This window comes from Triplophysa dalaica, chromosome 10, assembly GCF_015846415.1.
Source record: "Triplophysa dalaica isolate WHDGS20190420 chromosome 10, ASM1584641v1, whole genome shotgun sequence".
Taxonomy (NCBI): domain Eukaryota; kingdom Metazoa; phylum Chordata; class Actinopteri; order Cypriniformes; family Nemacheilidae; genus Triplophysa; species Triplophysa dalaica.
In genome coordinates this window covers 9,547,830-9,560,614 of record NC_079551.1, presented here as the reverse complement: position 1 = coordinate 9,560,614, position 12,785 = coordinate 9,547,830, and the positions used below count along the sequence as shown (strand labels likewise).

The 12,785-nt window shown below is 36.7% G+C and overlaps 2 protein-coding genes across 2 annotated transcripts; both read right to left on the bottom strand.

Annotated features, from left to right (window-relative positions):
* Window positions 1–5,625: 5,625 nt before the first annotated feature.
* LOC130430297 (granzyme-like protein 1) lies at window positions 5,626–9,849 on the bottom strand. The gene is made up of 5 exons (XM_056759344.1): window positions 9,716–9,849; window positions 8,903–9,059; window positions 8,203–8,323; window positions 7,858–8,085; window positions 5,626–7,773 (listed from the first exon to the last, which is right to left on the bottom strand). The coding sequence occupies exons 1-5, from the start codon at window positions 9,777–9,779 to the stop codon at window positions 7,621–7,623; spliced, it is 723 nt and encodes a 240-aa protein (XP_056615322.1). The 5' UTR covers window positions 9,780–9,849; the 3' UTR covers window positions 5,626–7,620.
* Window positions 9,850–10,514: 665 nt separating this feature from the next.
* LOC130430355 (granzyme B-like) lies at window positions 10,515–12,120 on the bottom strand. Its single transcript, XM_056759433.1, has 5 exons — window positions 11,982–12,120; window positions 11,516–11,675; window positions 11,171–11,297; window positions 10,861–11,088; window positions 10,515–10,783 (listed from the first exon to the last, which is right to left on the bottom strand). Exons 1-5 carry the CDS (start codon window positions 12,034–12,036, stop codon window positions 10,631–10,633), a joined length of 723 nt encoding a protein of 240 aa, XP_056615411.1. The 5' UTR covers window positions 12,037–12,120; the 3' UTR covers window positions 10,515–10,630.
* Between the last annotated feature and the right edge of the window lie 665 nt (window positions 12,121–12,785).

Sequence of the window (12,785 nt, the reverse complement as noted above, 5' to 3'; positions counted from 1 at the left end):
GCAAATGCATTATAAACCAATAAGGTCAATTGTCCCTCACCTTTGTACCAGTTTTCTCTGTCGACTCTGAGGTAGGTCTTTCCGTTGATATGGACTCCTACATCAGTTATTGCAGTCAGAAAACAGTTGAGGGAATGAACTTATTGTTTTTAATATATTGTTCAGATGGTATCCGATTTGTGAGATACGCTTGGTTAGACAAAGTCGGGCCGAGTACCAAAATAACCTTGTAGCCAATGAGCAGGAAGGTGCAAAGGATTGACATTAGCCGAGCGCTGAATAAAGCGAAAGATGGTGGGATCTTGTCTGTGCTGATGATTTGAACATCAACAATGGCTATGAGAAATCGGACATCCAGCCTTTAAGCACAATCATCTGAACAATATATTAAAAAATCAGAAGAAATATTACCCAATAAGGTCAATTGTCCCTCACCTTTGTACCAGTTCTCTCTGTCGACTCTGAGGTAGGTCTTTCCATTGATATGGACTCCTACAACAGTTATTGCAGTCAGAAAACAGTTGAGGTAATGAACTTATTGTTTTTAATATATTGTTCAGATGGTGTCCGATTTCTGAATTACGCTTGTTTAGACAAATTCGGGCAGAGTACCAAAATAACCTTTTAGCCAATCAGCAGTGAGGTGCAAAGGATTGACATTAGTTGAGCGCTGACGAAAGCGAAAGATGGAGGTTGGGGTGAGTCTGTTTTGGTGATTTGAACATCTGAACAATATATTAAAAAAGCAAAAGAATTATAAACCAATAAGGTCAAATGTCCCTCACCTTTGTACCAGTTTTCTCTGTCGAATCTGAAGTAGACCTTTTGGTTGATATGGACTCCTACAACAGTTATTGCAGTCAGAAAACAGTTGAGGTAATAAATGTATTGTTAAAGGCGGGGTGTCCGATTTCTGAATTATGCTTGTTTAGACAAATTCGGGCCGGGTACCAAAACAACCTTCTAGCCAATCAGAAGTAAGGTGCACAGGATTTACTTTAGTTGAGCCGTGTGCTGAATAAAGGGAAAGATGGTGGTAGGATCGTGTCTGTTTTGATGATTTGAACATCAACAATGGCTATGAGAAATCGGACATCCAGCCTTTAAGCACAATCATCTGAACAAAATATTAAAAAATCATAAGAAATATTACCCAATAAGGTCAAGTGTCCCTCACCTTTCTACCAGTTTTCTCTGTCGACTCTGAAGTAGACCTTTTGGCTGATATGGACTCCTACAACAGTTATTGCAGTCAGAAAACAGTTGAGGTAATAAATGTATTGTTAAAGGCGGGGTGTCCGATTTCTGAATTATGCTTGTTTAGACAAATTCGGGCCGGGTACCAAAACAACCTTCTAGCCAATCAGAAGTAAGGTGCACAGGATTTACTTTAGTTGAGCCGTGTGCTGAATAAAGGGAAAGATGGTGGTAGGATCGTGTCTGTTTTGATGATTTGAACATCAACAATGGCTATGAGAAATCGGACATCCAGCCTTTAAGCACAATCATCTGAACAAAATATTAAAAAATCATAAGAAATATTACCCAATAAGATCAATTGTCCCTCACCTTTGTACCAGTTTTCTCTGTCGACTCTGAGGTAGGTCTTTCCATTGATATGGACTCCTACAACAGTTATTGCAGTCAGAAAACAGTTGAGGGAATGAACTTATTGTTTTTAATATATTGTTCAGATGGTGTCCGATTTTTGAACTACGCTTGTTTAGACAAAGTTGGGCCGAGGACCAAAATAACCTTTTAGCCAATCAGCAGTAAAGTGCACAGGATTGACATTAGTCGAGCGCTGACGAAAGCGAAAGATGGAGGTTGGGGTGAGTCTGTTTTGGTGATTTGAACATCTGAACAATATATTAAAAAAGCAAAAGAATTATAAACCAATAAGGTCAAATGTCCCTCACCTTTGTACCAGTTTTCTCTGTCGACTCTGAAGAAGACCTTTTGGTTGATATGGACTCCTACAACAGTTATTGCAGGACATGAATTTATAGTAAAGTAAAGAGCAACCGTCTGAGGGAGCTGCTTCAGTGTCCGATGCAATGAATGAAAATAGTTATCTAAACAGGTGCTTTTTTTACTTTTTTCTTTAATTAAAAATTTACTTACTGTTTTTCCCTTTTGCTTGTTTACTGGTGAGTGAGTTTCAGTACCTGCAATTGCACAAAGGATGTGAAACACCATCTCTACACTACCATAAACTACTTAGGAAATAGCAAAATTGTTATACGAAAATCCGGGAACATTTAATTTGAATAAATAACACTACCATCATTGGTGATTGTTTTGGGGAATACTGAAAAGTATCTTAAACATTAAATCTCAACAGAGCCTCTTATAGAGCTCTTAAGGGTAGAGAATGCCATTTTTGTCATGGTTCCACCTCTCCTTGTCAGGTATTTCTTGGTTTAGAGGTGGAATCATACAGAATCCTCTGTTTCATGTGGGAGAGAGACGATTTCATCTCTCTCTTGTCTCGTCATCGTTCCTACCCTCCTGTTCCCTAGTTTGTGTTGATTAGCCTTCCTTGATTGTAATCCCTTGCACCTGTTCCCTCTTGTTATCTTCCCTATAAGAATCCTCATGTTTCATTGTCCTGTGCGCGTTCATTGTTTGAGGTTTGACGTTCATTGTATATGATACCCTGTAAGCTGTACCCTGTCTGTTCCTGTAGTTGAATGCTGTGCCCATCAAAGTCTTGCTGTTTCAAGTTTGTTGTCTCCTGAGTTCCTGTCTTGTAAGTGTAGTTTAGTTCAGTTTAGTGTTTGTCTCTAGTGTTTGTTTTCTTAGTTTATTGAGACAGTGTCCTTGTTTATTATCTTAGTATATTTATCCCTGTATTGTTTTCCCCCATCGTGGGTCTTTGTTTTACCTGTTTGTTAGTATTTCTTTGTTAATAAATATCCTTGTTTACCCCACGTCTGAGTCCTGCCTGCACTTGGGTTCTCCTGCCTTATCTCCCTGCGAGATTCATGACAATTTTATCTGCGTGCATGCAGTGATGGCCAGCTGTAGCATGAACATTTGTTATACAAATAGAAAGCACCCTAAGCAGAATTTTATCTGGGGACCCTTCTGTGATACCAAAATAACTAATTTACGCATTATAATTTTTTTTGTAGCTGTGTTTATTTGCTTACATCATACCAATGTTTTTACCCTTCTACGGATTTTAATTGTAACAGTAGTAAACCCACAGGAGTGATCAGGTGTTTATTTGCACTTAAAAATTCAAAGTCTTGCAGTACCAATTGGCATACTTAATGTGATGTAGTGGAAATAAGCGAAATAAACCATTAGACAATATGTAAGGAATACCGCCGATTGGTTTGCTAGTCCTTGGGCCGGCTCATTTAGATTATACAAAGCAACACTTTAAAGGAGTGCTTTTGTAAGCTACTTTACATATCAGATGTTTTTTTTCTTTAAACGGCTCGAATACAAAATGTTTTGACTATCTAACTTTGCCTTACGGGGTACTATCCAATGAGGTATGTTTTTTTTCTTCATGATTTCATTAATCCATAGAAGGTGCTGAGAAATACGTGTGTATCCTGTAAGGTAGCCTTCTGTCTTCTCCAGGTTAAAAGACACAATACCCATTGCGATATCTTTACAGACAAGAGGACCTCCAGAGTCTCCCTGTTATTGACATTCAATGTGTTATTATTATGCTATTAAAATACAGCAACGCAACTTCAATGTTAAAGTTTATGAAATGCATACCTGTGCTGGGCCGAATGGGTCTTCATTGCATATGACGTCAGGTTCAAAACAATGTGCGAGGTTTTTCAGAGTCACGCTTAATTCTCTCAGGACTGTCGATGGAGAATAATGTTTATGTATCATCGAGCCCCATCCCATAACCAAACAGTCCTTGAACATTTTGTCATTCCAAGGATTTGGCAGGTCAATGATAGTCACAGTCTTGTTCAAAGTTGCTGGAGTTTTAAGCTAGATGGGAAGATGGGATGTTCTTGCGTGAGCAGATAACTCTTTTGTTTATTCAAAAGGTTATATAATAAAAACCTGAAGGAAGTTTTGGTTAAAAGAAATCTGTAGACATTACACCCATACCTCCAGTAGCATGATGTCATTCCCGGGCTTGTTCTCGAAACCTGGATGTGGAAACGAATTGACCTCTATACCAGTGGGTAACAAAGTTGTGTCACTGACGCCCAAATACACCTTGAGAGTACTAAACAAACAGGAAGAAACAATCTTAAGCAACTAATCTTACTACCCATGCCCTAAAGAAAAGGTTTATAAGATAAATTGAAAATGCTCAGGTTTCACCTTTTATATGCGTTACATACACTGAGCATTATATTAGTAAGTTTTGGTTGTAGTTAGGGATGCACCAGTATAGGTATCAGGCCTGATTATAAGGTCATGTACTCGTAAACATGTACCGATACCTCATGTGACAGAACTGATTGTAAAGTTTCTGTTGTCTCAGGACCATTTCAATTTTATTGTCCACATAATAGAAAAATCATCCATTTCAGTTAAGTTGCATCTAAGCATCTTTATAGTTCGTTGCAGTGATTTCAACAGACAGATCTTTTGACGGTAAAGGTGACTTATAGTATATATTTTATTCACCTTTTTTTGCAGTGGGCAGCTGTCATCACGAAATCTTCTCTTACCAAAAAACCGACACAGGCTGCTTTACTTCTTGAGTCTTGAATGTAGACCATGTAAGGCCGACTGTGTGGAACGGACACATGACCCCCAACAATACAGTCACCTTAACAGAGATTGTTTTAAAGCCAAACCATTTGGTGTTTATATTAATGCTAATAATAAGCAACATCAAACATATTAACAAAACTAAGGATTGAGAAAAAAACGATCTACTATATATTTTTTAATTATTGGAACTTGTTATTGTAGACAAGTCTATGAAACAATTTCAAAAGTTATAAAAAATCTTCTGTGTGTAAAAACTTTTGTGATATAAAGTGTTTACCTGGAGTGCAGGAATGCAGCAGTAACAAGACAGTAATAAACCAACAGATGTTCATTGTAGTAATGCAAAGTGTGAACCACACTAGTATAAACATTTTCAGATTTTATACGGAGTCAGAGGACACGTAGCAGGAAGATAGAAGGTAGAAACTTGACCACACATTTGATCAGATCATTTTATCTAGGCATCTTTTGCTGATGTCTCGTAATGTAACCACAGCTAATAAATACACACATGGGAGGAAAAATAGTTGTCAATAACAGATTATTTAGGGATTATTCAAATTTTTCTAAAACACTTACATAGTAATTCATATTATTATGTGGGCTATATTATAATGAGGCACAACAAAAAAGCTTTAATTTCATTACATTAGTGTTGTTGCGTTATATTCCAGTTCCTTTATTCTTTTGGATTGCAATTTCTTAAATAAAGGGGTTATACCCAGTGCTTATTACGCAGTTGTTTGAATGTTTTAAACTTTGACCTCAAAATGGCGCTGGTTGACGGTTGTAATGAGGTTGTTTATATTACAAATGTAACACATGGAAAAGAAAAAAAACATCAATAGACTTTGGAAGGAATGCAATAAGGAAACTTTTATTTGAATTTTGTACATTATATTGCAGGTACACATCTTTTTAAATGGCTCAAATGTTGACTTTATCAGCTTTGTTTGCCTTAGTCATGACTTTATTAATCCATAGTAGGTGCTGAGATATACGAGTATATCCTGATATGTAGTCTTCAGATATGCTGATGTAGAAAGACACAATGCCTTGTGCAACACCTCCACAAATAAAAGGGCCTCCAGAGTCTCCCTGTGAATGACATGAAGTTAGTCAATATATAATCATTATACAATAAAATAAACTGTTCCCGTTCAACATAAAAAGCAACATTTTATCAAATACATACCAGTGATGGCCCAACTTTGCCTTTATGGCATATAATATCAGGCTTAAGACAGTTTGCGTCACTTGTAAGAGTCACTTTTAATTCTCTCAGGACTGTCGATGGAGAATCGTGATCATATATCATCGAGCCCCATCCCATAACCAAACAGTCGTTAGAGATTTTGTCATTCCAAGGATTTGAAAGGTCAATGATAGTCACAGTCTTGTTCAAAGTTACTGGAGTTTTAAGATAGATGGGAATATGGGATGTTCTTGTGTGAGCAGATACCTCATAGGTTTTTTGATTGAACACACACATTGAAAGTTTTTGATGCCAAATAAAGACAACAAAGACAACAAAGACACACCTTTAGAAGCATGATGTTGTTACCAATCATTCTTTTCTTAAAACCTGGATGTGGAAAGGAATCTACCTCTATGCCATGGTGTAAAAACTTTGTGTCGTTCACGCCCAAATACACCCTGAGATGTCTAAAGCTAACAGGAAAGTTGTTCATTAAATAACTATTATATATAAATTGGAGTCAATTACACATAATGTCCACATAATACAAAAATAATTCTTGTCGAGTTGCTTCATATATCAACACACAGATCTTATCTTTTAACGTCATTGGTCACATGTAGCATGTTATATTACTTACTTCATTTTGCAGTGGGCGGCTGTCATCACAAAATCTTCTCTCACCAAAAAACCGTCACACGCTGTGAGGGTTATTGAGTCAAGAATGTAGACCATGTAAGGTCGGCTGTGTGGAACGGACGCATGACCTCCGACGATACCATGATCCATGCCATCCCCTAAAAGAAAAAGTTTTGATGACACTTGTTTTCCTGTTTAGTTAATGCCTATAGTGAACATTTAACATATTAATGTGACCATTAACAATCGGATTTACTGACTAATTTCCTCCAAGTCTAGGAAACAATTTAAAAGATAGAAGTCCAGAAATGTATAAAGTGTTTACCTGGAGTGCAGGAACGCAGGAGTTGCAGAAAAGTTATAAACCAACAGATGTTCATTGCAGGCTTTGCTTGTCCCAAGTGTGAACCACAGTAAAATTCTAGAAGTTTACTTTTGTACTGTGTCAAAAGACCCATACAGTATACAGATTGTAGATACTTTACCACACTTTAAATTCTGGTCAGTTTATCTGAGATCTCGCTCTTTTGCTGCTGTCGTAACACACTTTGGTGATGAGAAAACTGTACACCCGTGGGAAGAAACAAGTTTTTCTTGTCAATAGGCTCTATAGACATTATTTAAGTTTTCCCAAAATACGTTGTCCTCCAAACAATCTTACTATGATGCAATGATAAATCACGACCTCTGGATTGACGTTGATGAAAGAGTCGTATCAGGGCTTCATATCAAAAGTCTATGAGCCTTAGACCTGAACAATATAGTATAACTTCATTTAAGTTTAAGTTATAACTCCTTTACCACGGTGTCATTTGAGTACTTCCAGTACCAGATTGTCCTTTGTTGAATATTGAAGAAAATGCTAAATTCTCCACTTATTTGAATCTGTGTTATAGACATTCACCACTATGTGGCGTGAATACTCGTGATACAGATCATGTAGCCACAGAAAGTCAACAGACTTTTATGAGATTAAGTTTTATTTTAATCTAGTACATTACATTGCAGATGAAGAAATTCTTTTTTTAAATGGCGTTAATGTTACACATATTGTGTTTATCTGGCTCAGCCTTTCATATGTTGTTTTTCTTCATGATTTCATTAATCCATAGAAGGTGCTGAGAAATACGTGTGTATCCTGTAAGGTAGCCTTCGGTCTTCTCCAGGTTAAAAGACACAATACCCATTACGATATCTTTACAGACAAGAGGACCTCCAGAGTCTCCCTGTTATTGACATTCAATGTGTTATTTTTATACTATTAAAATACAGCAACGCAACTTCAATGTTAAAGTTTATGAAATGCATACCTGTGCTGGGCCGAATGGGTCTTCGTTGCATATGACGTCAGGTTCAAAACAATGTGCGAGGTTTTTCAGAGTCACGTTTAATTCTCTCAGGACTGTCGATGGAGAATAATGTTTATATACCATCGAGCCCCATCCCATAACCAAACAGTCCTTGAACATTTTGTCATTCCAAGGATTTGGCAGGTCAATGATAGTCACAGTCTTGTTCAAAGTTGCTGGAGTTTTAAGCTAGATGGGAAGATGGGATGTTCTTGGGTAAGCAGATAACTCTTTTGTTTATTAAAAAGATTATGAAATAGCAACCTGAATGAGGTTTTGGTAAAAACGTAGACATTACACACATACCTTTAGTAGCATGATGTCATTACCGGGTTTGTTCTCGAAACCTGGATGTGGAAAGGAATCTACCTCTATGCCATGGGGTAACAAAGTTGTGTCACTGACGCCCAAATACACCTTGAGAGTACTAAACAAACAGGAAGAAACAATCTTAAGCAACTAATCTTACTACCCATGCCCTAAAGAAAAGGTTTATAAGATAAATTGAAAATGCTCAGGTTTCACCTTTTATATGCGTTACATACACTGACCATTATATTAGTAAGTTTTGGTTGTAGTTAGGGATGCACCAGTATAGGTATCAGGCCTGATTATAAGGTCATGTACTCGTAAACATGTAATGATACCTCATGTGACAGAACTGACAGAATTTTTTTGTGAAATTTCATTTGAAGATTGTGAAAAGACCTTAAAATTATATTTAAATAAGTATTTTTTCATAAGGTGTTTGCAGTGTTGTCTGTAACTATGAAGCTATTATATTTTTATTAGTCTCACTGTGTTTTCAAAGGGTACAGGCATCAGAAAGAAAATTTGTATCGGTGCATACCTAGTTGTAGAAAATGTATCGATTAAATGTTTTGGAAAGTTTTAGTTATTTTAAGAAAGTTTTTCCACTCATAAAAAACGTAGCTTCAGTTACTTAAAGTGAATTATCAACAGACAGATATTTTTTGACGTCAAAAGTGACTTCCATATTACTCACCTTTTTTTGCAGTGGGCGGCTGTCATCACAAAATCTTCTCTTACCAAAAAACCGTCACACGCTGCTTTACTTCTTGAGTCTTGAATGTAGACCATGTAAGGCCGACTGTGTGGAACGGACACATGACCCCCGACAATACCGTGATCCATGCCATCCCCTAAAAGAGTTTATGGATGTGACATTTTGTGTTATGGATGTGACACTTACACCAATATACTGAATCGTTTGTTAATATTTTACTAAACCCTTGCTGAGTTTAAATATCAGAAAAAGATCAGTTTATGGACGAGTTTTCTATTTAAAAAAAGCAAAATACAAACATTCGTTGATGGATGTGACAAAAAAAGGTCACAACAAACTTTGTAAACTTTGTCAATTTAAATTCACAAATCTGAAGCAATTGTACCCGACCAATGGAGAAAGAAAGCCTCTTTATAGATAGTTACTTTATTTTCATGTTCATGTGCCCCTTTATGAGGAATATGTGCTGTTCTGGATGTGGCAATCCTGAAAATGGCACTTACCTGACTATGCTCATTCACTAAAAATAAGACAAATGCTTTAAAAACTTGACGAGAGACCTCACATGGGTATTTGAAGCACAATGTTAATTTGAGTAAAGTAAACCCCTTTGGTTCAAACATTTCATAAGGTTGAAATTTTCACCGAATTGTTTTGATTATACTCAAGCAGCATTAAACATATTAATGTGACTGTTAAAAAACAGATTGACTGAATTTCCTCCCTTTGAAAGAACTTAATCCAGACAGTTATATGAAACAATGAGGAACTATTGTGATATGAAGTATTTACCTGGATTGCAGGAATGTAGCAGTAGCAGAATAGTTATAAACCAACAGATGTTCATTGTAGTCATTGTTCAGTGAAGATGAACAACAATGAAGTACCCTTCAGCTTTTATACTGTGACAGAGGACCCGTACCAAGAACATGATATGATAGAAACGTGACCACACAATGAATTCAGTTTCATTGCATATTTTGTTGATGCAATCTTACATAACCATACTTTGGTGATAAGAAGAAAACACACTGGTGAGAAGAAAAATGTTTTACCTATAAAAGATGTTATCTAATTCAGGGGTTTTCAAACCGTGGGTCGGACCCACTTTTGGGTCACACAGTCACATGAGGAGGGGCGTGGAAAGTCATTTGGCTTTTGAATGACACACAAAAAAACAGATAATGACTGGCAATAACAAAAGCTTTGATATTTTACCATTAGATAGTTTGGTATTGCAGCTTAAATTTCATTTGTACTATTTATGGAAAGTAAAAACCTTTATAGAAGATGAATGTGTATTTTCTCCCCATATTGCCATTAAAAAATATTTTGGTGGGTCTCAAAATAGGTCTGGGTGGGTCCTGAAATGAAAAGTATGGGAATCGCTGATCTCTAGGCATTATTTACATTTTTCTAAAATAGATTGTCCCCAAAACAGGCTGACATTTTCAAAACCTGGATTCAGCAATGCTGAAATACACTAAAAATGAATGATAAGAAATCTTGTTCATGGCAATGTTGGACTGGTACAATATGGAGATACAAATGAATCACTTAGATAGTAGACATAGAAAGTAAACAATAAAAACACGCTTTCATAAAATGAAGTTTTATTTTTAATCTAGTACATTGAAATGCAGATTAAGAGTTTCCTTTTTAAATGGCTCTATTGTTAAACATATTGTGTATATCTGACTTTGGTTTTCATGGTTTGTGTGGCTTCATGACTTTATTAATCCACAGGAGGTGCTGAGAAATCCGAGTATATCCTGTAACATAGCCATTAGATTGCTTCATGTTGAAAGACACAATCCCCTGTGCGACACCTCCACATATAAGAGGACCACCAGAGTCTCCCTAAAAATGACATTCACAAAAATGATTAAGTTAAGTTTCCATTTAACAGAGAACCTGAAAGCTTATGAAATGCATACCTGTGATGGGCCGAGGGGGTCTTCGTTGCAGATGACGTCAGGATCGAAACAATTTGTGAGGTTTTTCAGAGTCACGTTTAATTCTTTCAGGACTGTCGATGGAGAATAATGATCATATTTCGTTGAGCCCCATCCAACAACCAAACAGTCCTTAGAGATTTTGTCATTCCAAGGATTTGGCAGGTCAATGATAGCCACAGTCTTGTTCAAAGTTGCCGGAGTTTTAAGCTAAATGGAAGATGTGATGTTCATTGGTGAATATTTACCTCATGCGTTCTCTAAAAAGGTTAATTGCGTAGAAAAGACATACCTTCATAAGCATGATGTCATTACCAGCCCTGTTCTCGAAATCTTGAAGTGGAAAGGAATCCGCCTCTATCCCATGGGGTAAAAATTGTGTGTCGTTGACACCCAAATACACCTTGGGATGTCTTAAACTAAGAAAAAAATAACCATTTCGGTTTACAAAGTAATTTAGACGGTTTGGTTTTACCTTTTATATATGTTAAACACACCGGGCAATTTATTAGTGTTTCAGTGTTATATAGTTTACAGTCATTAGTTACACCTAAAAGTGCTTCTATAACATTTTATTCTATAGTTACCATGACATATCAACATACATAAATCACTTACAGCATATAACATTACTCACCCATCGTGGCAGTGGGCGGCTGTCATCACGAAATCTTCTCTCACCAAAAAACCATCACACTTTTCTTTAGTTTTAATTGAGTCTTGAATGTAGACCATGTAAGGCCGGCTGTGTGGAACGGACACATGACCGCCGACTATACCATGATCCATGCCATCCCCTAAAAATATTTTGATAATGTTACTTATGAGCTTTCCTGTAGCTCGGTGGTAAGAGCATTGTGTTGGCAACGCAAGGTTGTGGGTTTGATCCCAGGAAATTGCAAATACCTATGTAAAATGTATAGCATACAGCAATGTAAGTTGCTTTGGATAAAAGCGTCTGCCAAATGCCTAAATGTAAATGTTAATCTTACTGCTAGCATGAAAAACATCAGATCTACTTTATTTCCTCCTGTTCTGAGAACTTGTGGGCAAGTCTATGAAACTTTTTTAAAAGTCACTGAAGTGTGATATGAAGTTTTTACCTGGAGTGCAGGAATGCAGCAATAGCAGGATAGTCACAAAACAACAGATATTCATTGCAGTCACTGTTCAGTCAGGATACCTCAACCACACTGAAGTATAAAACACTTCTGTTTTTATACTGTGACAAAAGGAAAGGAAACTGATAACCTTTGCTGACGTTTCGAAATGGGACGACACTTTCTGTTATTTCTTTCATTGAACATCTGAGCATGCCGACATGATTTATTGTCTATCATTGTTGAATGCTCTTGACTATTATAGTCAACTTGATGTGTTTATAGCTCAAGATGTTTCACCACTCGTCCAAGTGGCTATGTAAAAACCGTGGGATGACGACAGAGATGGGGATTTACTATGGGAATTCATCACACGCAAGGACATATCAAGACATGTAAATGATAATTATTGAGTTGTCGCAGATAAAGATTACAGTTGTTCATTGATATGAAACTGCAGGGGTGAAGATGAAAGGACGGTGTTGTGAGAAGCTGACAAATGGTGTCTCATCCTTTCTGGCATGCTGTGTTGTGATATCCCCTTGCACAGCGATGTACAGTTTCTGTATATCCCTCATTAAGCTGTATACCATTCTACTTTATTAGGGACTTGTGACTGGTTTGGAGTTATCTGATCTGCTTTTCCCTAGTATTTTGATTATTTTAAGATCCATGATTATCAGTATTGTGTTATAGTACACATATGATACTTTCGTAAATAATTCAACACCCATTCGAAAATTGATTGATGATTGAAAAGATTATTCTGAGTGATTTATCAGAATTTTACCAAAAAATATCTGCGAT